The 26,108-nt window shown below is 41.5% G+C and overlaps 2 protein-coding genes across 2 annotated transcripts in view; one reads left to right on the top strand and one right to left on the bottom strand.

Annotated features, from left to right (window-relative positions):
• Positions 1-2,438: 2,438 nt before the first annotated feature.
• The window catches only part of march1 (membrane-associated ring finger (C3HC4) 1), a 54,022-nt gene continuing 30,352 nt past the window's right edge, over positions 2,439-26,108 (bottom strand). The window contains exons 2-6 of the mRNA XM_037689841.1: positions 11,983-12,033; positions 6,499-6,566; positions 3,408-4,196; positions 2,489-2,669; positions 2,439-2,447 (exon numbers count right to left, since the gene is read on the bottom strand). Coding sequence (XP_037545769.1) covers positions 2,439-2,447; positions 2,489-2,669; positions 3,408-4,196; positions 6,499-6,566; positions 11,983-12,033 — 1,098 coding nt within the window. The remainder of the gene's footprint in view (positions 2,448-2,488; positions 2,670-3,407; positions 4,197-6,498; positions 6,567-11,982; positions 12,034-26,108) is intronic.
• Positions 21,004-22,850, top strand: LOC119422572. The gene is made up of 2 exons (XM_037689952.1): positions 21,004-21,529; positions 22,269-22,850. The coding sequence occupies exons 1-2, from the start codon at positions 21,145-21,147 to the stop codon at positions 22,634-22,636; spliced, it is 753 nt and encodes a 250-aa protein (XP_037545880.1). The 5' UTR covers positions 21,004-21,144; the 3' UTR covers positions 22,637-22,850.

The following is a 26,108-nucleotide window of genomic DNA, read 5'->3' as shown; positions in this document are numbered from 1 at the left end:
TCTGGCCCCTCCATGATCTGGCCCCTCCATAATCTGGCCCCTCCATACTGACCCACCTACTCCATCACTCCTTCTCGTTCCCTCCGCTTCTCCGATGCCAGCCTTCTGTCTCTCCCCTGTAGGACCAAGCTCTGAACCAGGGGAGACAGAGCCTTCTCCATCGCTGCCTCCACCCTCTGGAACTCACTGCCCCAACAGCTTCGTGTCTGCTCTGATCTCTCCACTTTTAAGAAAGAACTCAAACTCACCTGTTTAAATTTGCTTTTAATGCTTAAAATTGCCCTTTTTAAATGTTTTTGTGTTTGAATTCCTGTTAAGCATCTTTGAGTATTTAGAAAAGCGCTATACAAATAAAATGCATTATTATTATTATTATTGTTATTATTGTTATTATTTGTTGAATTTGGTGTTTTATATTGATTTTTATTTGTTTTTATCTGTTGACAGCTCCCCTTCTCAGGAGACACCACAGCGAGCGAGAATGCATGAAGATCAACCACAAGCCACCGAGCTACTGCAGCACATGTGTGGAGCAGAGGGCTGCCATCTAGGGTGCCCAGGGGGGCAGATGGGTATGTTAAGGGCCTTGCTCAAGGGCCCACAGTGGAGCAAATGACGGTGGAGGCAGTTGTGGATGCTTCACCCTTCCCACCCAGATTTTTGTAGTAACGGTCAAGAGATGTGAACCTGCAACCTCCCTATCACGTCTCACCTTCTCTAACCTCTGCGCCACCACTCCCCTATATACAGTACTGAGTAATGTTTTGAATTCATGCAGACGCTAAAGAAAATGTAGTCCAGGACTCGAGATTTAAAGCACAGCTGGGTCTGCTCTCATTCACGTTTTTAAAATATTTAGTTTGCACAATTTAACCAACTGATCAAAACTCATGTGACATACCTGGAGTTGAACTCTCAACTAGTATTGATGTAAAATTCAAATTGTTTGGCTCATAATGTGAAATGTGTTGCATGCAGGATGTCACATAGTTGTTGGCATGAATTTGAAGGCAGCGACTGAGTTAAGAGTCTTTCTGCTGTTTCGAGGCCTCTGAACGTCTCAAACTTGTTTTTCTGTGCAGTTTGGGTGTTTGGTGTCAACAACAAAAAAAGTCTGTAGCTCTTGGGTTGATGTTTTTTCCCCAGTTAGATTATTTTACTCGTAAACCAAAGTAAATGATAAAGTCCATGCTCAATAATCCAGGTATACAATCCAACATTTTTCAGTCTGAAAAATGTTGCAAAGTAAATGATCATTTCCAGCATTAAGTTAAACCTAAAAACGTGATGTTAAATATTCAAATGTTAACAATATTTAATGCTTAAAGGCTGTTTTTAAATCTTTTCCCTCAACTCTGAGAATTACTGACAAAGTATTTTGTCTTTTTGAAGTCACTGATGTTCCAAATAAAATATTTCCATGTTTAAAACGTACAATTCAAGTCTTAAAACTAGCTCTGCAGAAAGATGCAAGCTTCTTTAGATATCTGTAAAACTGTTCACTGATACTTTGTAAGTTTTCTTGTTGGTGCAGATGATCCTTTATAATGTGCTGAGGGAAACCTAGGGGGGTGAGCACCACAGAGTTTTACTGCACCAGTCAAAGGTTTAACGTTTTTTAACCAATCCATCATAATTTGTTTTAGGTGTGTTCAAACCTTTGACCAGTCCTGTAACAGTACGTGCACGTTACTAGACTTGAAGTCACACAGCCAGAGTCAGACAGATGCATAATGATTTAAGGGTGAAAAGTTTAGAGGTACCCTGTGACGTCATCACCACTGAAAATCTCAGAGATGGGATATTTTTTCTAATAAGAATTTCATGTTTACAAATTGGATAATTTGATCTTGTGGATAAAGTCAGCCCAACTATGCCAAATTAATTTCAATGTACAGTCTTTAAGATACTCAAACCTGTAAGTTTGAGAGTTTTATATTAGTTGACGTGCATTTCTTTAAAGATGTACACGTTACGTCAAAGATAGCAGATAAACTGTGAGACTAGCATGCAGTGATGTGCTCAAAAAGGTTAGAGATTATTAAAAAGTCAACCCGACAGTGATGGTTTACGTAAATATAAAAAAAATAACATTACTTGTGTGATGTTTTTAAATGGTGTGAAGGAAATCCTGCAGGGTACCGCTGAGCTGCATCCTTTCTCACTGTATAAACTAATCATTTTCTCTGCATGTCTCTGGGATGTGTGCAGGAGAGACAGACAAGAACTGACCGTTCCTCCCGAGTCGGATCTCTTCGATGGTTCTCTTCACCAGAATGTAGACAGACCACAACATGCACACTACTGCTATCAGGTGAAACAACACTGAGCAGAAGATCTTCCTCCTCTCGCTCTTCGACATGTGCAGCTTCTCCCACTGGGGGGGGGGGGGGGGGCAGACGGATCAGAAACATGAGAGTTGTGGTTATAGCTGCGGGTTAGAACTCCTGACATGGTGTGCACAGCTCGGTGAGCCTCTTCGTCCTACCTTGCTTAAAGGTTTGAGCTTTGTTTCCATGATGAAGTCGTATTTGCAGAGTTCGCAGCAGCGAGTGTCCGAGGATTTGATCCACTGGTTGAGACAGGCCTGATGGACAAAGCTCAGGCTGCCGGTGCAGCGACACGGCGTGATCAGAGCGCACTCATCATCCCCCTCACAGTGGCAGATCCTGCACACAAACAAGGAGTACAATGTTTTAGTCTTTCTGGTTGTGTTTGTCTGTTGCAGCCTCTCTGATTGGGGACTGCTTAGAGAGGCAAATCCACCTGAAAAGGGTTTTGCTCTTCTGTCAACTCTAATGCGGCCCGAACCACTGCCCCCCCCCCCCCCCAGATATTATTATCAGAATGACTGGCTCAGCGCCATGATGTGTGATATTACTATTATTGACATTTTGAGTTACCATGGCGACGTAATTTGCAAACAAAGACGCCATTTTTCTAACTGAAAAACACTGACAGAACTAGCTTCTAACTGCGAGGTCACATGACACAGAGTGAAGAGGTATAGGAACAAAACTTTTGGAGCCATTTTGATTCAAGATGGCTGCCACAGCTACCTCAGAGAGCTCAAAATTGACTATAACTCAGTCATTCTTTGAGATATTTAGCTGAAATTTGGTTTGGTCATAGCTGAGAGCGAGTTGTTGGGGACTGCTTAGAAAGACATCCACCTAATGCAAATCAAATCCAAGATGGCCACCTTTGCCAAAAGGGAAAAAATATGATAACGCAGCTATTTTAAAATATATTGAGCTGAAATTTGGTGTGGTGGTACCTGACAGCGATGCACAACACATTCTGAAATCAAATCAAAAATTTTAAGTGGTTGCAACGTGGCAGTCCCCGTCAGAGTTCCTCCAGGAACTTTCTAGTTTAGGTTAAACGAGAGATGTTAACAGACTAACCTGCAGACCTCAACCTCAGAGTCATCTGAATCGGGTCTTGGTGCGCCCCCATTCATAGCACAGTGTTTCTGCAGCATGGGGACAGACATATCTCCATAGCCTGACCCCTTCTCCTGGTATTTCTTAGTGATGAGTTCCTCCCCATCATCTACCACTGAGGAACTGCCCCTTGGGCTCCTTGACTTAGAGCTCTTCCTCTCTGCTGCTCTACTCTGTGGTCTCTTTCTCTGTGAAACATCTGGGGCTCTCCTCCTTGAGCCCCTGACGTTGGGGTGCTTTTGGAGGCCACCACTGTCCTCCACCAGATGTTGATGCTCCTTCCAGTTGTCTGAATCCACAGACTGCAGCTCCATTATGTCATCCTGTCTGTTTTTACAGCCGTTTGTTGCGCCTCTCTCTCTGTGCGCTCGTCGCGCTTTCTCTTTGCTCCAGCTGCGAGCCTCGCGCCGCGCCTCCTCCTCAGAGGAGGAGTTGGACTGAGGGGCGCCAGAGCACCGGAGGTGAGGCGGGAGCTCCCTGCGGTTCCTGTAGGAGCGTTCCCTCTTCTCCTCTAGCTCATTTCGGTCCGAGCTGAGACTGCGGTCGCTCTGCTCCTTCTTGCTGTTGGCTTCTGCGCAGCCGAAGGTGCTGCAGCTGTTCTTCTTGCGGCGGCGGCGTCTCTTCACCTGCTTTTTCTGAGGCTGAGCCGAGGAGCTCAGAGCTGCACCGGTCACCGTCATTGTGGGGGAATTGTTTGTGTGTTTCAGAGTCTCAGAAGCATCCTCCTCTAAACAGGTCAGCAGGCTAGAACTGGACACACACACACACACACACACACACACACACACACACACACACACACACACACACACACACACACAGATGGAAATGGGTATGAACAAGAAAATGAAATGAAATGAAAAATACACAATGTGAACAACACAACAGGTTTTTTATGCATGCAGGTTCTGAAATATTCAGCTTTTGGTTTATTTTACATTTAAGTCAAAACAATGAAATTATATATTTTTTAAAAACATGAAACAAATTTAAAATGGGACCTCTAAAGCTTAATAGCATCTTTTGTAAAGCTATTTCTTTGAAGTAACAGACTTTAAAACAACAACACAGGGAAAGCCTGTGGATTAATGAGAGAAAAATAAAATCTTTGGATATAAATTAATGCTGAATTTCTTCAATTTAACACTTCAAGTTTGTGAATCAAAGTCTCCAACATTGTTTAAAGAAAAGACCAAACATGTCCAAACCTGGACCAATAAAACTTGTCCTTCCTGCAGTGAAATAAATAAATATCTTAGTTGTGAGTTTTTCCTTTTGTTGTAATGAGCACAACCTCAAATTAAAAAAAAATTTTTTCTTGAAATCTAACATTTTTCATAATTGAAACCTAGTTTGCATATTCAAACTATCTAGTCAGAGTATATTTTTCCTATATAAATATAGATAAAAAATATATAAAACCTGTTTTATAGTCTAGGGAAGGGGTGTACAAACTTTTTCATATGTGAGCTAAAACTATCAAGATGAAAGGACTCGTGGGCAACAAAAATGTGAATTTAACTCAACAATATTTTGAAGAAAATAAAAAAATTACTACTGTTGATGGAGAAAGAGGTGTAAATTGTTGTAGATCCAAAATGTTAGAGCTTCATAAACTCTAAGCTTATTTATTTTATTAAAAATGATTTGATTTATTTGATTTGTTGGGTCTGTGTTTGTTGTTTTCTTCATTTCAGGACTCTTGGATTCTCATAGACGTTATTCTTGGCCATCCCTCCAGAATGTTTATGGATCTCACCAGAGGACATTGACTGATTATTCCATCCTTATCAGAACCCTTACAGTGACCTCGAGAGCATCTATGAACATGCTCACCGCTCTCCGCTCCCCCCTCTGCAGAATGTCTACGTCACTATGTGCTTGTTTGTGTGAGGTGTTTTTTTAATATTAGAGGTTTTTTTTTCTCAGGCAGGAAAAAAAAAGTCTAATGGGAATTTTTTCGCCTCCAACTCCTACACGTGTCCATTTTACCATTTTTTTTGTCTTTTTTTGTCTGTCCAAACTGGTCTCACTTGTAAATGAGTCTTTTAGGCTCAATGTGATTTATCTGTTTAAATAAAGGTTGAATGAATGAATGAATTAATTTTAGTCTGTTCTCAGCGACATAAGCGTAATAGTCCTTTTAAAAAGGGGTCGATCAACCTTCTGGACCATGGACGGCCCAAAACGCTGATAGAAGTGCTGAAAAATCATCCAGCTGTCAGTCACTACAACAGATTCATAGAAGGTTTGATAAAGTTGATCAACTTGTGTAGCTGATACCACGTTATATTCATTTAAAATGTCCAGTTTCCCTCCTGATTATTTTATCAACTGCAACATTTAGCTAAGTTTTATGAATCATTAACCAAATGTCTCCTTTTTGGTAGAAATCGGTAAAAGGTTTTTTTTGTGTTTTGTACCATGTAGTGAAAAAAAAAAGATTATAGCCAAAGTTCTGCATTTTGTTTAATATTGCTCATTTTGAGAAGATTGTTTTGCTGTTAAACCTAAACATTATATAAAAAAGGATTAGCAACAAATTTGCAGAAAGTCTGCATCGACCTCAAGTCTGCTGGTCAAAATGATACCATTCTTAAACTGCAGTTGAGGGCCACACTTTGGACGCCCGTGGTCTAGGGGTACAGAGGAACATGTTTGTTCGAGAATGAATTAAAATCCCTACCAAGCAGAAAATAAACAAAGTAAAATAAAAATGGAAATTGAACCAGGGAAGCACATGATCAATTACAATGAAGTGAGGATGATCGATGATGGTGGGGGCTCATTCAGGAACACACAACACATTTGATCATGCTTCTACACTGAGGACACAAGTCCAAGCCTGTCATTGTTACAGTGACACCAGCTGCTGACAGAAACAGAAGAAAGATTTCTGTGTTTGGAAAACTCCCCTTTTCTGGTGTGGAATCAAATTTTCATATTCATTTTTTGTTTGTTATGCCCTTAAGTTATAGATAACATTTTATTGTATATAATAAAATAAACACTGATGTCTTCCTGTCTGAAACTAATTAGACGGCTGTCTCACCTGCATATGTCCTGAGCAGATGCCGCTATGGATGTTCTCGAGGCTGCGGTGACTCCAGAGTTGCTGACCTGAAACAACCAGTCTTTCATTAAATTTAACTCATCACACAAATAATCCTGATATAAATAACACGTCCATACATTTCTTTGGAGTCTTTGGATTCATAGTTAATACAAGAATAGTCAATTAGTAAAGCATGGATTATACAAACCGGATTCCAAAAAAGTTGGGACACTAAACAAATTGTGAATAAAAACTGAATGTAATGATGTGGAGATGGCAAATGTCAATATTTTATTTGTAATAAAACATAGATGACAGATCAAAAGTTTAATCTGAGTAAATGTAACATTTTAAAGGAAAATATGTTGATTCAAAATTTCACAGTGTCAACAAATCCCCAAAAAGTTAAGACAAGTAGCAATAAGTGGCTGGAAATAGGAAATTGAGCAGATAACGAACAGCTGGAAGACCAATTAACACTAACTGGGCCAATTGACAACATGATTGGGTATAAAAAGAGCTTCTCAGAGTTTCAGTGTCTCTCAGAAGCCAAGAAGGTAAGAGGATCACCAATTCCACCATTGTTGCGCAGAAAGATAGTGCAACAACACCAGAATGGTGTTACCCAGCGTAAAATAGCAAAGACTTTTAAGTTATCATCATCAACCGTGCATAACATCATCAAAAGATTCAGAGAATCTGGAACAATCGCTGTGCGTAAGGGTCAAGGCCGGAAAACTCTACTGGATGCTCGTGATCTCCGGGCCCTTAAACGTCACTGCACCTCAAACAGGAATGCCACTGTCAAGGAAATAACAGAATGGGCTCAGGAATACTTCCAGAAAGCATTGTCAGTGAACACAATCCACCGTGCCATCCGCCATTGCCAGCTGAAACTCTACAGTGAAAAGAGGAAGCCATTTCTAAGCAAGCTCCACAAGCTCAGACGTTTGCACTGGGCCAGGGGTCATTTAAAATGGAGTGTGGCAAAATGGAAGAGTGTTCTGTGGTCAGAAGAGTCACGATTTGAAGTTCTTAATGGAACACTGGGACGCCATGTCATCCGGACCAGAGAGGACAAGGATAGCCCAAGTTGTTAGCAACGCTCCGTTCAGAAGCCTGCATCACTGATGGTATGGGGTTGCATGAGCGACGGTATGGGGTGGCATGGGCAGCTTGCATGTCTGGAAAGGCACCATTAATGCAGAGAACTATGTTCAGGTTCTAGAACAACATATGCTCCCATCTAGACGTCATCTCTTTCAGGGAAGACCCTGCATTTTTCAACATGATAATGCCAGACCACATTCTGCAGCAATCACAACATCATGGCTACGTAGGAGAAGGATCCGGGTACTGAAATGGCCAGCCTGCAGTCCAGATCTTTCACCTATAGAGAACATTTGACGCATCATAAAGAGGAAGGTGCAACAAAGAAGGCCCAAGACAATTGAACAGTTAGAGGCCTGTATTAGACATGAATGGGAGAGCATTCCTATTTCTAAACTTGAGAAACTGGTCTCCTCTGTCCCCAGACGTCTGTTGAGTGTTGTAAGAAGAAGGGGGGATGCCACACAGTGGTAAAAATGGACTTGGCCCAACTTTTTTGGAATTTGTTGACGCCATGAAATTTGGAAACAACAGATTTTTCCCTTAAAATGATACATTGTAGATGAACAGATGCTGGGATATATTCATCATTTAACGCGAGTTCCTCATTTTTCTGGACTGAATAAAACGTGCATTGAATTTAAGGAAATGCAAACGTGAGACGTCATTTAAATTTGACCCATCAAAATGAATGCGGTCATTTATTTACAGAATCAAATTTAACATCAAACATTTACATTAATTTGGCAAATTATGAAAATAACAACATAAGCAATCAATCAGGAAAAATCATACGGCCATGATTTTACCGTTGCTGCACCACAGACATTTATAAAACTGTACAACTATGATCTTTTACCCACACGGATGTGAATAAGCACTTTACACAGACATTTCTAAATATCTGGGAGAATTTCTACTTCATAGGAAAGTTTAAAGATGGAAAGAAGTTTAGAGGGAGTAAAGGATGGGGTTTGAGGGAAATTGAATGTTACCAGAACCGACACTCTCCATCAGAAGCCCAGCTCGCCTCGGTACGCTTGGTAGGAAACTTGACCCATTACCTCTCTGATGATAATCAGCAGATATGGTGTTCCGTTAACGCTACCGGTCCAGCGTCTCCTTAGAATGGCTGTTGCCCGTCAGAAGTAGTGGCGAGGCTCTGTTCGACACACATTCACCTCAGTGGAAAATGTTATAATCCCATGGAACTCGGAAGAGCTTCGTTGTCATGTCAGGAACTCCAACAGCACTCCATCAGAACTTTAGCTCTCGTGTAGTTTACAGAACTCCCACAGAACTCTTGAAGTCTGACAACTCTCCAACTCTGTAACTCCGTGAGTCTCTGAGTCTGTGTAGACCAGGAAGTACTGACATTTTAAAAGACTCTTTCCCGGTTCACTTTTTGGGATTTTTCATTGGTCAGAAACGACCAGAAGGGGTGTGTTTTTGTGACGTAAGGGGTTAGAGACAGCGAGAATTGTTATGAGACAGCTCAGAAATGTTCTCACAGACCGAGAGGGTTCTGTTTTGGCGTGCCTAAGACACAGGTGCAAAACATCTCTATTTACGTCTGAGAGGATTCTAAAACATGACAGTTTTAACATAACAACTTGTTTTTCGTTTGACTGTAACCTTGTAAACGCACACACTTGCTCATTCAAAAGCAGAAATCAGAAAAATGCATAATTACTCTGCACAGCTTTTAACATGAGAATAAAATCCTTACTCAGTTAATAAAATTGATTAGTTCACTGCAACATCTAAAATGGTTTGAACTAAGACACTTTGATTATCAACATTTGTAAGATAGTAATGATAATAAAAAGAGAGTGTTCTTTTCACTTGAATCTTCAAGAAAGAAAGTCTCAGGATGGGTGAACCTGTATTTATGGAGTCAAATACATGAAATGACAGCTTCTGTCCCACAAGGTTCTAAAGGTCAAGAGTTTTGACCTTAGACTGGGTTTCGACGTAGGCTTAGTCCACTACAACATTCTCTCAGTTTAAACTTTTGATCTGTGATTTGGGTTCTATTCTGAATAAAATATTAGATGTTGGCACCTCCACACCATTGCATTCAGTTTTTATTCACAATTTGTTTAGTGTCACAACTTTTTGGGAATCCGGTTTGTAATTACCGGTATATACGTATATATTACTTATAGCAGCCTTACTGTACATAAATGTTTTCCTAACAACTAGCCAGATACTTTATGTGGTGCAGACTTAAAACAGTCATACAAGAAAATTATTCTTGCTAAAGACATAAAACCATGTAGCGTAAACCAGTGGTTCCCAAACTTTTCTGCTCCCCCCCTAGATCTATAAATAAGAAAATACTCCACCCCAACCCCCCATGGGGGAACCAGGAATGGGTCAAAAGCCAAACGTGCCGTCATCCAATCAGCGATGTCTCATGTTTCCCACTGGTACCTACCTCTTCTGCTTTCGGTTAATGTAATTGTGTGTTTTTTTTTCAAATGTAATATAATTTTTTAATTTGTAGTTGTGGTTTAAACTTCAGGGCCACCGTACTAATCTTATCCCATTGACCTGACATATGTTATCTGCCAGTGACTTCATCCATCTGCAGAGAACAGTGGTGGCCGTCATCATTAAGCTGCTCCTTGACATGTCATAAAAGCGCCTGCTAATGGTCTAATTGGACAGAGGAATAGCCCGTAGTTTGCTGGCTTCTGTGTCATCGATCATAGCTGAAACCATATCCATAGCACAGGGAAGTATCAATTCCTCCACAACTGTATGCAGCTTTTTACACTGTGCCATCTGTAGGCAACTTTATATGAGCTGAGTCGAGCATTTGCCTGCATGGATGCAGCTTTAGTAAAGAGACTGTTGAGCATGGCGGTTTATGAGTTTTTGTCTGAAAAAGTCAACTGACTTGTCTTTGTGCTCAGGATGTTTTGTTTCCAATTTTATTTTAGCTTGTTAGGCTTCAAACTGTCACAAACTAGCACTTTGAGAAAAACAACAGTCTCTCCTCATTACCCACCGATGTGCAAGTGAGGCCAAAGACGAGACATGCTTCGTCATATTTTCTATGTGGCAGTCCGGTCAAAATCCTGTCCAATATGATAGCAGTGTCCAAGCATTCATTTTTTTCCATTCAGTCATACCGTGCCCACCTTGCAATGGCTTTGCACCCCCCACCCCACCCCCAGGGAGTGTGTCCCCCACTTTTGGAACCACTGGGATAAACTAACCTTACATATGACCCTGTATTCAATTCAATTCAAAAATACTTTATTAATTCCAAAGAGAAATTACATGTTGTAACTCATTATCCTCATTTCATTGAGATGTAGATACTGATAGCTGTAGGCAGGAAGGATCTCTTGTAAAGGTCCGACCCACAGCAGATTTGAAGAAACTGGCCGCAGATGCCGTCCAATCCATCCACCCAGACTCAGCAGGCCTCTCAGTTCCTCTGGGCTGCAAAACCGCCCAATGCCGGGCAGAACTCCTCCCAGAGTAATGGCCACTCCTCCCAGAAGCCTGCTGAGCTCCTCGTCGCTGCGGACAGATGGCTGCAGGTGCCAGGGTATGATCCCGGTCCTTCTGCTGTCACGAGCCGTGTTTCCTACCATTTCCAGGTTCTCAGTAGTCAGGCACTCGGCAAGGAGACAGGAATGCATCCACGGCACCTCCTTTTCAACTCATTTGGGATTTGGGGCTGTAGCTGAGATATTATTTGAGCTTTTGAGATGTTAATCAGCTGCTCCCGGTTGTTAAACAAAAACACCTTGATGTTATGGTTACGCATCATAACAAATGTCCAAAAGTAAAAAGGTTTAAGTAAAAATCCTTCCAGCTGCACAGCATCAGATACCAGAGGGAATTTTAATTTTTTTTCGGCTGCTCCCTGCGTTAGGGGTCGCCACAGCGATCTATGTCACATGATGACTTGGAAGTTATTTTTACGCCGGATGCCCTTCCTGACACAACCACAGACCACCAAGCTACCACACCCTCTGTGTGGAGCAGAGAGCTGCTATCTAGGACACCCGGAGGAGCAGAAGGTGGGGGTTAAGGGCCTTGCTCAAGGGCCCAGAGTGGGGCAAATGAGGGTGGGGAAAGGTGTGGGTGCTTCACCCACCCCACCCACACCTCTGATGCTGTCGGCACTGGGGCCTGAACCAGCGACCCTCCGATCACAGGCCCACCCTCTCCAGCCTCTTCGCCACCACTCCCCTCATCAGATACCAGAGGAAATAATTATACAAAAAAGCAATTTACATCCAGAAAAAGAGGAATTAAAGTTTACAAAAGCAAAATCAGAGTTACTCCAACATGAAGCCAGCTCGAGTGGCGCAATTCTATAACAATGCTCTAATACGTGGCAGTTACCTTGGAAATGTTGCTGGATCGACTCCCTGAGCGTCCTGGTGCTTTCCTACCCTGCATCAAGAAAAACAGAGAAAAAAAAATCATTGGATTACCGACACAAATGAGGCTTTAATGACTCATGTAGTAAAATGTTCATTTAACTGACTGATGGTTTTAACTAGCGTTAAGCGCTTTGTAAACTTTATTGTATTTAAAGTGCTTCTTCTTCTTCTTTTGGATTTTCCCTCTTCAGGGGTCACCACAACGACTCATCCTCCTCCATCTCACTCTGAATCCTCTGTCCTCACTCCAACTACCTCCATGTCCTCTCTAACTGCATCCATATATCTCCTCTTTGTCTTTTTCCTGGCAGCTGCATTTCTAACATCTTTCTACCAATATACCCACTGTCCCTCCTCTGGACATGTCCAAACCATCTCAATCTGGCCTCTCTAACTTTATCTCCCAGTTGTTCAACGTGTGCTGTACCTCTGATGATCTCATTCCTAATCTGATCCATCCTTGTTACTCCTAAGGAGAACATCAACATCTTCATTTCTGCCACTTCCAGTTATGTCTCCTGTCTTTTTGTCCATGTCTCTGTCTCCAGGCCATACAATATAGCTGGTCTCACCACTGTCTTGTAAACTTTTCCTTTGACCTTTGCTGACACCCTTTTGTCACAAATCACTCCTGAAATTTTTCTCCATCCACTCCATCCTGCCTGGACTCTCTTTTTCACCTCTTTACAACATTCCTCATTTTCCTGGACAGTGGACCCCAAGTACTTGAAGTCCTGCACCTTGTATTTAAAGTGCTGCAGAAATTAAATTGATCTCTGACATATTTTTTTAATGCAGTTCTTTATATTCAATAGCAAAGCATGTACTTATTGGGGGTTATGTTATGTGTTTGTAATTGTAATTTGAAATATTATAAAGTTGACAGAAAAATAAATTCTATTGACAAAGACATAAAATAGTCAAAGACGTGCATATTTGACAAATTATTGTTTCAAGTCCAAAACAAAAACAAAAAGGTTTTGAAAAACCTTTACAAAGCCTTTTTAATGTCTCTTTTACCGTATTTCAGCGTTGCCTGATCTTACTGTATTTATAGTTTGAAATTCAGCGTCAGAGGTCACATGTTCTTGTAAATTCACTGTGACCTGAGACAAAGCCAGAAATCCTATTAGCATGCGGACACAGAACTGCTCTGTACCTCACGCTCTTATTTAAAGTCGAGTTAAAGCACTTAATGTAGAACTTTCCACAACATCAATGACCTCAACTCAACTGTTACATTGAACCTAATCTTCATTATTTGTAACCTGAGTCTGTCACGGCAGCACCTCATGCAAGTTTTAGTTACTAGAACACGGCTGTACACCTGGAATAGGTAAATACTGATTTATGTGCAAAGGTATTTAGTTATTCTAAATAACAACACTAATGTGCTTTCAATGCATGTCAAGTTTAAATTATTAAAATGTAATTTGCAGGATAAGAAGCCTGGCTGGGTGCCTTTCTGGGTGGAGTTTGCATGTTCTCTCCGTGCAAACGTGGGTTTTCTCCTACAGACCAAAAACATGCATGTTAGACTGATTGGTAACTCTAAATTGTCCCTAGGTGTGAGTGAGAGAGTGAATGGTTGTTTGTCTCGTTTGTCTCTATATGTCCCTGTGATGGACTGGAGACCTGTCCAGGTGTCCCCCACCTCTCACATAGTGACAGCTGGATATGGGTACCAGTGTCCCCCGTGACCCGAAAAGGAAGAAACGTGTCAAGATAATGGATGGATGGAAGATCAACAGTAAACTAAATTAGGTTGATGTCAACTCTGTGCAGGTGGAATGTTTAGTTGCTCACATTTTTTTAAAAGTTAACAAATCTTTTTAAAAATCAAGTTCCAGCATTTCGTGTAGGGATAAATATTCCCCACGGCTTTGCATGACAACGTTTCGAACAAAGATCTTGTGTGACTTGTTGATGCTCAAAGTATGTGCGGGAGTGAAACTCAGCTACTACCACACCAAATTTTACAGTCATAGCCATGAGTTTTGTGGCCATTTTAAATTAGTTTGACTCCAAAAGAGTAGTAAACTGTAGATTTACACAAGTACAGTACAGTTTAATAAAACCTGATCGATGGCATGAGATATTCTGCGAACAGATAGACGAACACACGTACTGTGATTGCCTACCTTTCATTGCGGCAGGCAATGAAAAAAAAAAGCCAATTCTCCAAGAAATTTCTATTAATACAGACAGAATGTACAAGTACACATACCAGTATACTTTATTTCCATGCCTGTATTAAAAGTATACTTTGTATAGTATATGTAATTTGTAAACGAGGGAGTGGTGGTGAGGGCTAGAGAAGTTGAGCCAGTGATCAGGAGGTCACAAGTTCAAATCTCTGGACCATTTTGACAACAACAACACAAAAAATGGTAGGAAAGGTGAAGAACACACATCTGCCTCCACCCTTATTTGCTCCACTGAGGGCCCTTGAGCAAGGCTCTTAACCCCCTTAACCCTCATAACCCTCCTCCACCATAACCCTCAGCACTGGCTCTCCTCAGGGATGTGTGTTGAGCCCCCTCCTGTTTACTCTGCTCACGTATGATTGTGCAGCTACCCATCCAGGCTGTCACATTGTAAAGTTTGCAGATGATACAGCGGTGGTGGGATGCATCACAAACAATGATGAGTCCAGCTACAGGCAAGAGGTGGAACACCTGGAGAGCTGGTGCAAAAAGAATAACCTTCACATCAATGTGAAGAAGACAAAGGAGATGATTGTGGACTTCAGAAGGAACAAAAACATCTACACCCCCCTGAACATAAGAGGATCTGCGGTGGAAGTGGTCTCCAGCTACAAGTACTTGGGTGTACACATAAATGACAACCTCAGCTGGAGCAACAACACCACCAGCCTGATCAAGAAAGCTCATCAGAGACTCTACTTCCTCAGACGGCTGAGGCGAGCTGGTCTGGGAAGCTCAGTCCTCACCTCCTTCTACAGGTGTGCAGTGGAGAGCATCCTGTGCTCGAGCATCAATGTGTGGCATGGAGGCTGCACAGCTGCAGAAAGAAAAGCTTTGCAGAGAGTGGTGAAGGCTGCACAGGTCTGTCGGAATCAGCCTCCCCACCATCACAGACATTTACACCTCCAGATGCAGGAAGAGGGCCACCTGCATCATGAAGGACTCCACTCACCCAGCACACACACTTTTTGCCCCACTCCCGTCAGGAAGGAGGCTAAGGAGCATTAAGTGTAGAACCACTAGACTGAGGAACAGCTTCTACCCTGAGGCTGTTAGACTCATGAATCTCTAACTAGAATAATCACTGTGAAAAACCATATCATGTTGCTGCTGATCTGTTTCATGTTGCTGCTGATCTGTTTCAATGTTGATGTGTTCATGCGTGCACATCTGCTCACAGACTCATGTTCATGTTTGTGCTGATGTTCAATGTTTTATGTTATGAGTGCTTAGTGTATATTTAGTTGATGTTTTTCTTAGTTCATATCTTAGATGTTATTACTGTTTTTCTTATACATTTTATTGTTGGATGTAACTGGGACCCTGTGTACATAATTTCGCTCCACCACATGTACCACATGAGGTGCGAATGACAATAAAGAATCTCTGACTCTGGCTTAACACCCCATCTGCTCCCCAGGTAACTTCAAAGGCACAAAGGTGGTCATTTTGATAATCTGAAACTTAAAAGTTTTATGTAGGCTCCAGCCAGGATAGATTAAAGACAGTCTAAAGCAGGGCTATTCAACTGGCAGCCAAATCAGGGCCACGGGTGAACAGTTCAGCCACCAATGGGTTCATTTTTAAATAAAACTAGATTTTAAACCATAAAACAAACTTACTGGCCCTCAAGATGATATGTGAAATGTAAAATATTTCTATCTCTTGAATTTTTTTCAGTAATCTTTGATTATGATGTCAAAAGCACAACAGAGAACATCAAATGAGACCAATCAAACTCTTGGTGAGGAACCTGTAACCAAGAAAAGATGTTGGGTATCTGATTTGAGTTAATAAAAACACAAAGTTTGTTTTCTCAGTCATCCAGGTATATAACAACAAAAAAGGTTGAATCATGTCATCTGGACTTCGTTTTTTTGTTAAAAAGAAACGTTTCGCCCCTCATCCAAGAGGCTTCGTCAGTCTGAGGCCTAGCCATCTGGTATTACCCAGAAGCCACCCTGACTCTTGTGTTTCAAGCCTGCCTCAGATACCCCTGAAGTCTGGCCTTTTCACTAATGGTTTCAAAAACACAAAGTTTGTTTTCTCAGTCATCCAGGTATATAACAACAAAAAAGGTTGAATCATGTCATCTGGACTTCGTTTTTTTGTTAAAAAGAAACGTTTCGCCCCTCATCCAAACAAAAAAAACAAACTTTGTGTTTTTGAAACCATTAGTGAAAAGGCCAGACTTCAGGGGTATCTGAGGCAGGCTTGAAACACAAGAGTCAGGGTGGCTTCTGGGTAATACCAGATGGCTAGGCCTCAGACTGACGAAGCCTCTTGGATGAGGGGCGAAACGTTTCTTTTTAACAAAAAAACGAAGTCCAGATGACATGATTCAACCTTTTTTGTTGATTTGAGTTAATGCAGATTCTGAAATTGGCCCTTAGTTTGAAAAAGGTTTTAATTTTGGCCCCTTTTGTAAGTCAGTTTGACACCCCTGCCCTTGTCTAAAGGTAAAGGTAAGTTATATATGGGTGGTTCTATTTATTTTTCTAATTTACAAGGACCTAAAATAACTCGTGTTTATGAGCCCACACAAAGGCTCCATTGCAGGTGTATTACAATTATATCGATAAAAAAAACAAGAGTGACGGACAAGAAAAGGACTGGAGATCATCAAGGGGATTTTCCAGTAGCCATTTTAAAACTGGCGGTCTGACTGGAGGCTTTTTCATGTGTGTGACATCACAGATTTATACTGCTGTGGTTTGAAGCTCATTGGGACAAACCAGTCACTCAATCTGAATGAATAAAACACTTACCGCCTCAAAGCTGTCACAAATTGAATAGAAAAAAAATAAAAATAAATAAATAAATATATATATATATATATACATACATATACATTTAGGGCATAAAATAAATCTTTTGAAGTGGAATGTTGTGGAAAGGTTATAAATAATTAATATTACACCTGTTACAGAGAGCTCTTTGAGTGACCTTGGTTTGAAATTTAATTTTGACTGGATTGATGAGCTAAGGGCTGGTCCTAATGGAGCCAAGACCAAAGTTTCAGTGGGTCAAGTACATGCTATTTTATTAATTTTATACATCATTCTACATTCCATCACCTCTGGCAATAATTTAAATAAAAAAATAAAAACATAGCAGCATCTATGGAACTTTTTTAAATGTCTCTGTGTGATGTGTTAGAATAACCAAGGAGGTACTACAAATTAAATGAAGATTTGTCTTTGGAACATGTTCCTACAATATTTATTGTGATCTTAGCTGTACTTGATGTTTTTAGCTTTCAGGTAAGGGTATAACAAACAGTGAGAATACTATGATCAAACATTTTATTTCCTGTTTCTCTAGACCAGGCCTAAACGCAAAAACAGTTCCAACAAGAAATGCAGTATTTATGAATCTAATTTTAATTTGACCCAAAATGGAAGAAGTGGGTAAAATAATGGATGGATGGATTTTCAATTTCAACTATTTTCAGAATAAAACTTATAGATTTACAGAAAGGGACACATGCCTAAAATGTTTAGAAAATTCTAATATGCAAATCCAATATTATTCTGTCAAATATTACAACTGTAGTTTCCACAAATTATTTATTAGACTTGAAGTTGCATTGCTGCAGTAACGTGGAAAAACAACAACTATCCAGTGCTGCCCGTTTAACTCTAACCTTTTATCAGCTTAGTGAATAAACAATTGTTTTTTTCCTAAGCATACTCCTAAGCTTGTTAAAATATGGGGGAAATACATAATCAACAAATTTACTTTGAACTCAGTCATGAAGCTTTGGCCAACAACTTATTCTCTTCAGTTCCCACGCAGTGATGGGAAGATTCAAAGGTCTACTTTGGACCTTGAGGCAGCAAAGCACAAGTCATGGAAAATCAACACTTCCATTTTCAAGAGTGTCCATGTTTAAAGTGAAATAACATCTGTATGTTCTTTTCAACTAAAAACACAGTCAAAAACTAAAACATTTTTGTCTGAAACTCTAAAATTAAAGCTTCAAATCAGTATAAAAGTGACTTCATGACAGCTTGAACAAGCTTTTGAAAATAGTCTTTGCATCCATCCATCCATTATCTTTACCCGCTTCTTACTTTATGAGTCGCGGGGGTCACTGGTGCCCATATCCAGCCATCACTGTGCGAGAAGCGGGGGACACCCTGGACAGGTCTTCAGTCCATCACAGAGACAAACGAGACAAACAACCATTCGCTCTCTCACTCACACCTAGGGACAATTTAGTTACAAATCAGCCTAACATGCATGTTTTCATGTGGAACGAAACCGGAGTACCCGGAGAAAACCCACACATGCACGGACAGAACATGGAAACTCTGCCCAGAATTGTCCAGGGCTGGGATTTGAACCGGGATAACCTGCTTGCTGAGAGGCAACAGTTCTACCAACTGCGCCATCGTGCTGCCCTCTTTGAAAAGTCATATTAATATAAACTTTAAACAACAAAAATGAGAAAATATTCAGGAAACTTGGGCATTTTACACTTTTTGTGTGTTCTATTCTTGCGTAAACCTGAAAAATACTTAAAATTCTTTCCATGTTTGAAGACTAGGTAACAACTCTGTGTATTTATACACCAGCTCATTCTTAGTCGCCCTGCAGATTTTGATTTTAGCGTGTTATTATACAGTCACCATTTTATGCAAGCAACTAATTTCATATTCAAATTGCTCCTAACCAACAGCCTGACAAGTGTAAGCTGCAACTACTAAGCATCAGCTGAGGAGAGTCTAAAATTACGATCAGTCCATCAGAGCAATGCACGAAAACACAGATCATCACAAATCCACAGTAAAATCTGCTGTAAATATGTAGCTCCAACTGCTCAGCAGCAATAAAATGATGTTTCAGAGAGAAGGTGTCACTGGTGCCTACCTGAGCCTGAGCTCCTCTGTGAACACCCTGACTCTGACACAGCAGAGCCTCTCAGGAGTCTTTGTGGTAGTGATTAAGATAAGACATGCTTGTGCAGAGGGGATTAGGTGCTGTGGCGTGGGCTGTTGGATGTACCTGGGTTCCACAGGCAGCCATATTTAGAAGAACAACCCAGCAGATGACGATACACACTTTCTGTTTGGTCATGACACATTTACCAGAATTTTAATGTCAAATAACTAAAGTTTTTGTTTTGTCCTGTTTAAAATACAGTAAAATAAAACAGGTAACAAACCACAGTTTAAAAAAATTAAATACCATTTAAAGAAAGGTAGAATTATAATCTTCATTTCTATGGAAAATATTTAAAAATAACAACATACCGACCCAGAATCTACAGAAAATTAAAAACCAAGTGGAAAGTACATTATAATTTTATATACAGTAAATGATTCAAACATAAGATTCCTAAAAAAATACTAAAACATTACACACTCTTGAATTACATTTGTTTGTATTTTCACAATTGCAATATCTGTCAGTCATAAGGAAATATTATGTAATTATGTGGTCCATCCATTATCTTTACCCGCTTCTTCCTTTTTGGGTCGCGGGGGTCACTGGTGCCCGTATCCAGCCATCACTGTGCGAGAGGCGAGGTACACCCTGGACAGGTCTCCAGTCCATCAGGGGACACATAGACAAACGAGACAAACAACCATTCACTCTCTCACTCACACCTAGAGACAGTTTAGAGTAGGTGTGCCCAACCAGTCGCTCGCGGGGAGCTGGTTCCCAGTCGCCCGCGAAGCGAAGCCTTGACTTGTATTCTCACAGACATAGTCTCGCGAGTTTTGGGTGTGGTGACACAGTGCTCTCACGAGACTTTAGGCTCAGTAGTGGAGTAATGTCGGTGCGCAGAAAACATGGATGGAAAACTAGCGAACAAGCAAACGAAAACTTATTATTTTCACACAGAGTGGGAGGAGGAGTATTTTTTTGTTTATTCTAATTCGAAGTCCATTTGCCTCATCTGTAATTCGAGCGTGGCCTTACCCAAAAAGTGTAACTTGGAGCGGCATTTCAAGACGATGCACAAATGGTTTGAGACAGATTTCCCTCTTAAAAGTTCTTTACGGACTCAGAAAGTGCGGGAGCTAAAAAACAAGCTTGCAGCCCAGCAATCGGTCTTCACTCGCCCCAGCACAAAAGGTAAAGCTGCTACGATAGCTTCCTACCGTGTTAGCCGCATCCTGGCTCAACATAAGAAGTCTTTCAGCGATGGACAAGTTATGAAAGAAGCGTTTATTGAGGCTGCAGATGCGCTTTTTCATGATTTTAAAAATAAAAGTGAGATTGTAGCTGCTATTAAAGACGTGCAGTTGTCCAGACAAACAGTGACACGGCGATGTGAGGGAATGGCTGTGGATGTGGAGGAGCAGCTAAAAAAGGACGTGGAACAATGTGAGTGTTTCTCTCTTCAGTTTGATGAGTCGACAGACATGGTGGATGTAGCCCAGCTGTGTGTTTTTATCAGAATGGCCTTTGCAGACATGAGTGCAAAAGAGGAGCTGCTCACCATCTTGCCTTTGAAGGGACACACAAGAGGAGAAGATATTTTTAATGCGTTTATGGAGTTTGTTAATAAAAGCAACTTGCCCCTCTTTAAACTAATTTCTATAACAACTGATGGCGCTCCAGCAATGACTGGTCACACCAGTGGATTTGTTGCACTCTGCAAGCAGAATGATGCTTTCCCAGACATTTTGCACTACCACTGCATCATCCACCAACAGGCCCTGTGTGGGAAGATTTTAAACATGAAGGAAGTGATGGATGTTGCCATGAAAACTGTGTGCTCTATCCACCTTATTCTGCAAGAGCGTATGTGGGCTGCCATGACAGACAGGTACCGCCCCCTCCCGGTTTTATACTTCCGGTGAGCTAAAGCGAGAGGCACTTTTGCTAATGACAGGCACTTTTGCTAATGACAAATTCTAGTAATTTGTGCTGTAGCAGGAGGCTTAAACAATTCTAATATGAGTTCGGGTTCAACTTGTGCTGTTGTTGGCTGTCACAACAGCTCCAGAAAACTGAAAGACGAGCTAGAAACGTATTGTTTTGCACATCAACAACTTCGAAAGGCCTGTGTGTGCCCAGCGCGTTACGAACTGCACTCCATGCCGAGGAAGGAGGATCGAAAACGAGCGTGGCTGGCAGCTTTAAAACTCAAATACCCCCCGAAGAGAGTTTATGTTTGCTCCTTTCATTTTATTGATAAAAAGCCCACAGAGCTTCACCCCGACCCGGAGCTCTATCTGGGCTATGACCGGGCCCCACCAAAGAAAAGAAGGCAGCTCATCCGGACCACTGTGAGCCAGACAGCTTCCAGCAACATCGACAAAACGGCCGAATCTGTTCCCGGTGAGTGAAATTGAAAATGTGATTTGTCCCCGCTTCACATTTTAATCATGCTTAGCTCTTATCTTTTACTGAATTATATTATTATTAATGTTATAATTGTAATGTTATAATTACTATACTGTGGATGGTGTTAGCATCAGCGCTAGCTGGTTGCAGTGTTATTGTGGATGTTAGTGTATTATTAATTTAATTCCAAAATACTTTATCACTAAGAGAAAGTACTTGATTGGCAGCCAAATCCAAATCTTAAAGACAAAGTGGTTAGTAATTAACATCAGTAGCATGCTAGCAGAGATGTATATGATTTCATGTAACTGTCCGAGAATAGCTTTTTATTTAGCAACCTGGTAAAATTCAGCCCCCAGGGCTGTAAAAGTCTGGGGATTTTGTTAATAAAGAATATGTTGAGTTATTAGAGGCAGGTTATTTGAAACAGACACAGCTGAAAAAAAAACTTCTTTTAAACTCTTTAAAGAAAAAGCTTAAATGCAACCTAGCTCCAACTGATTTTTTTAAGGATGAAAAACTAAAATCTAATCACAATATTTTGATATTATAGCATAATTTGATGGGGCTTAGGAAAATTTAAGGGGGCTAAAGCCCCACTAAAACAGCACTATTGACATTTAAGATGTATCATGTGTGTACGAGTGTGGAATTACAAATTTCCTTCCTAAAACGTATGACACTTGACAGGTTGTGTTACGCTGATTTGATTTTGTATTTTTGTGTTATTCAGAGTGCACCGTAGATTCACCGTCAGTCATCCCAGACCTGGCTAGCGTCTCCACACAACCTCCTGGGCCACATCTGCACTCAGTCCACACACAGTGGGAGGACCCTTCGCTAAAAGATCATCATCAATACTGCAACACGTCTGGCAGAAAAGATGTCCAGGACAAGACGACTCAGTGTGATGAAGTTGCATTTTTTCTTCTACAAAATGACGCAGACGCTTTGCTGTACACTGGTATAGCGTTAGAAACATTTAACACTCTTGTGTCAGCACTGGAAGGAGATGACAACAATGAATTTACAATGCCTGTACAAGATCAAGTCCTTATAACACTTATGAAAATAAAGACTAATCGTGTCTGCAGCCCTTGAGTTGATGTTATACTGCTGCTCTGCCTTGTGGTGTCTGAAGTTTATCATGCTTAGACGTTTGGGTTGAAGATTCTTTGCTGTCCCAGCATTCCACCTGCGCTGCTCATCTGTACATGCTAGCCCCGTCTTTCCACTGATCACAGCATTCTGGACCTGTAACAATTTAACAGACTTCAGCTATCACTGCTCCTAATAAAATGAAACAAGTTATTTACATCCCTGCTGTTGTCATTTATTTTTTCCTTTTCTGTAAATGTTAGGTTGCCTTGCATCCAGTCTGTACTTTTTTAAAAACAAATAATATAAAAATACTGTACAGCCTTTTTAATGTTTAATTTTTTGTGACAGTAGATCACAGGCTGCACAATGCTCTGGCTTCCACATGTAAACACAGGCAGACAGGAAGCTCACAGCTTTCGCCCAGTTCAGTGATTCTGATTCAGTGATGTAAATATTCTGATATCCAGATAAGTGATATACCTTCCACAGAATAGCTGCCGCATGACTGCATGATTTTCCCAATCCGGCGATACAGGAACAGCCGACCGTTTCTACCACTCCACTTTCTCTGAGCATGACACATGCTAAGTGTTTAGCTTGACCAACGCTCTGGCTCGGCTCAACAGCTGCTTTCAGAAAGATAAAGTCGCCTTGTTTCTTGAGCAAAACTGTATCTATTTTGTTGCTGTGGAGGTAATTATACGCCTCTGTGCTTTTATAATTCCGCAATTCCTCGCCATCGACGCCTTCAGAAAAAACAAGGTAATTAATAATATCGATGTAGGTAATTCCGGGCCATGATTTCATATCATCTACCCAGTCCGTGAGAAATGATGGGTGAGACACAGTTAACGACTTATCTTCGCAGCTTTTTAAAACATCCTTGCAATGTATCCACCTCTGATGTGCTGCCATTTACTTCAGGTAAAGGAAACTTTTGTGTCAAAAACATTAAATTGCTAGCAAGTGTGTTAACCCACAAACGTAAACAACAGCGCGGGATCGCGGGCGGAAGTAAACAACCGGCTTCCGCTATGAATTATGGGTAGTGGCGCCAAATCCGGAATAAGGTGGATAAGGGCCAGGAGTCTGCAGAGGAGGTTGTTCCGGGCTCACTTGGAGGAGGCAGGAGCAGACCACACAGACCTGCTGCTGCACATGGACGTCAGGTGGCTAAGCAGAGGTAAATTTCTGGACAGATTCAGTGAGCTGTTGCCTGAGATCAGGGATTTTCTGAAGCAGTCAGATCATGGTGAACATTCAAAACTAGAGGACACCCAGTGGCTTTTGGATTTAGCCTTCCTCACAGATCTCACCAGCCTGCTCAATGAACTGAATTTGGAGCTTCAGGGAAAGGACAAAAACATAATCCGCATGATCAGTTCTGTGAGCACCTTCAAAAGCAGGCTGCAACTGCTCACAAGTCGGCTGCAACGCAGGGACCTGCGAAACTTCCCACACATGGAGGCAGAGCTACAGCGCCAAGGGAAAGAAGTCCCACAACTGGACAGTGCACACTATTCTAAGCAGGTTCAGAGCATCTCAGCAGAATTTGAGAGACGATTTACTGACTTTTCCTCCATCGAGCCTGTTACCAGCTACATGTGTTATCCTTTTGGAAATGTTGATGTGGATGACATTGTGTCCAAATTGGTGTCCGTGTTTCAGCTGGACAGCTCTGGTGTTGAAAATGAGGTGTTGAGTCTGCAAAATGACATTGGGATCAAATCCAGAGCATCACCTGGCGTGGATGGAGAGTTCTGGAGTCTGCTGTCAGAAGAAAAGTATCCTAACATCCGAAGATGTGCTTTGAACTTAACAGCACTTTTTGGATCTACCTACCTGTGTGAGTCTGCTTTTTCACACATGAAAATCATCAAGTCCAAAAACAGATCCACAATGAATGATGATCATCTGGAGACCTGCCTGCGCCTCGCAACCACCTCATACTGCCCATCTTATGAGACCCAGGCCTCCTCCTCTCAGTGTCAGAAGTCCCACTAAGGTAGAGACACATTTATTTTATACAGCTTGCATAAAAAGTTGTCTCCTATAGACACATCACGTTCCGTTTTATTTACTTTAAAGAAGTGAGGAGTAGGGATTGATGAAAAATTATGTTTGTTGATAATGAGACTGGACGAGTAGCTCTCGGCAAATTGCCGACTTCAAAAGTAGCTCTTGGTTCAAAAAAGGTTGGGCACCCCTGGTTTAGAGTTACCAATCAGCCTAACGTGTATGTTTTTGTTCTGTGGGAGAAAACCGGAGTACCTGAAGAAAACCCAAGCATGCACGGAGAGAACATGCAAACTCCACCCAGAAAAGCCCCCAGACAGGGATTTGAACCAGGGTAACCTGCTCGCTGAGAGGCAACAGTTCTATCAACTGTGCTAAACAATCATGGGGAAGACTGCTGACTGACAATTGGCCAAAAGATGAACATTGACACATTGCGCAAGGACAGCAAGGCACAAAAGGTCATTGCTAAAGAGGCTGGATGTTCACATCTGTGTCGAAGCACATTAATAGAGAGGCAAAGGGAAGGAAAAGATGTGGTAGAAAAAAGTGTACAAGCAATAGGGATAACCACACCCTGGAGAGGATGGTGAAACAAAACCCATTCCAATATGTGGGGGAGATTCACAAAGAGTGGACTGCAGTTGAAGTCAGTGCTTCAAGAACCACCACGCGCAGACGTATGCAAGACAAGGTGTTCAGCTGTCACATTCCTTGTGTCAAGCCACACTTACCATACCATATCATACCATACCATACCATACCATACCATTTTATTTATAGAGCACTTAAAACAGCTACAAGGCCAACCAAAGTGCTGTACAGGCAGAACAACAGGTAACACACAAAGCAAAATACAAAATGAAGTAAATCAGAATATAGACATAAAAACGATGCAGATAATGACGACTAACCAGTGTGGAGCGTACAGGTTCAAGACACAGATCATCTGGTGTTGAATGCTACTGAATAGTAGTGGGTTTTTAAATGGGACTTGAAAACCGAGAGGGAGGGGGCCTGTCTGACAAGCAGAGGTAACTCGTTCCAAAGTCTTGGTCCTGCTACAGAGAAGGCCCTGTCACCTCTGCACTTAAGACGAGTTCCTGGAACTGTGAGGAGCAACTGGTCCGCTGACCTCAGGGGGCGTGGTGGGACAAACGGCTGTAGCAGATCAGAGAGATGGGGGGCGACACTATTCAGCGATTTGTAGACATACAGTAGTATTTTGAACTGGATTCGAAGGTGAACCGGTAGCCAGTGCAGTGAGGCCAAAACTGGTGTAATGTGCTCTCTTTTGCCTGTACTGGTTAAAAATCGGGTTGCTGCATTTTGGACCAGTTGTAGTCGTGCAATGGAGTTCTATTTCATATAGGCTTCGCCCTTTAAGGCTGTCGCTGATGGGTTTATCCCGTTATGCAGAGCATAAGCACTGAAAAAATTTAGTCCACGCCCACCT

Source organism: Nematolebias whitei, chromosome 16, assembly GCF_014905685.2.
Source record: "Nematolebias whitei isolate Nwh7 chromosome 16, NemWhi1, whole genome shotgun sequence".
NCBI classification, from domain to species: domain Eukaryota; kingdom Metazoa; phylum Chordata; class Actinopteri; order Cyprinodontiformes; family Rivulidae; genus Nematolebias; species Nematolebias whitei.
The sequence above is the reverse complement of the archived record's forward strand: the minus strand, read 5'-3'. Positions and strand labels throughout refer to the sequence as shown.

Excerpts from the sequence above, each read along its gene's own strand:
- LOC119422572 (XM_037689952.1), top strand. The coding sequence starts at position 21,145 with ATGAGTTCGGGTTCAACTTGTGCTGTTGTTGGCTGTCACAACAGCTCC. Across the intron at positions 21,530-22,268 it reads AACGGCCGAATCTGTTCCCG|AGTGCACCGTAGATTCACCG; the intron begins GTGAGTGAAATT and ends TGTGTTATTCAG.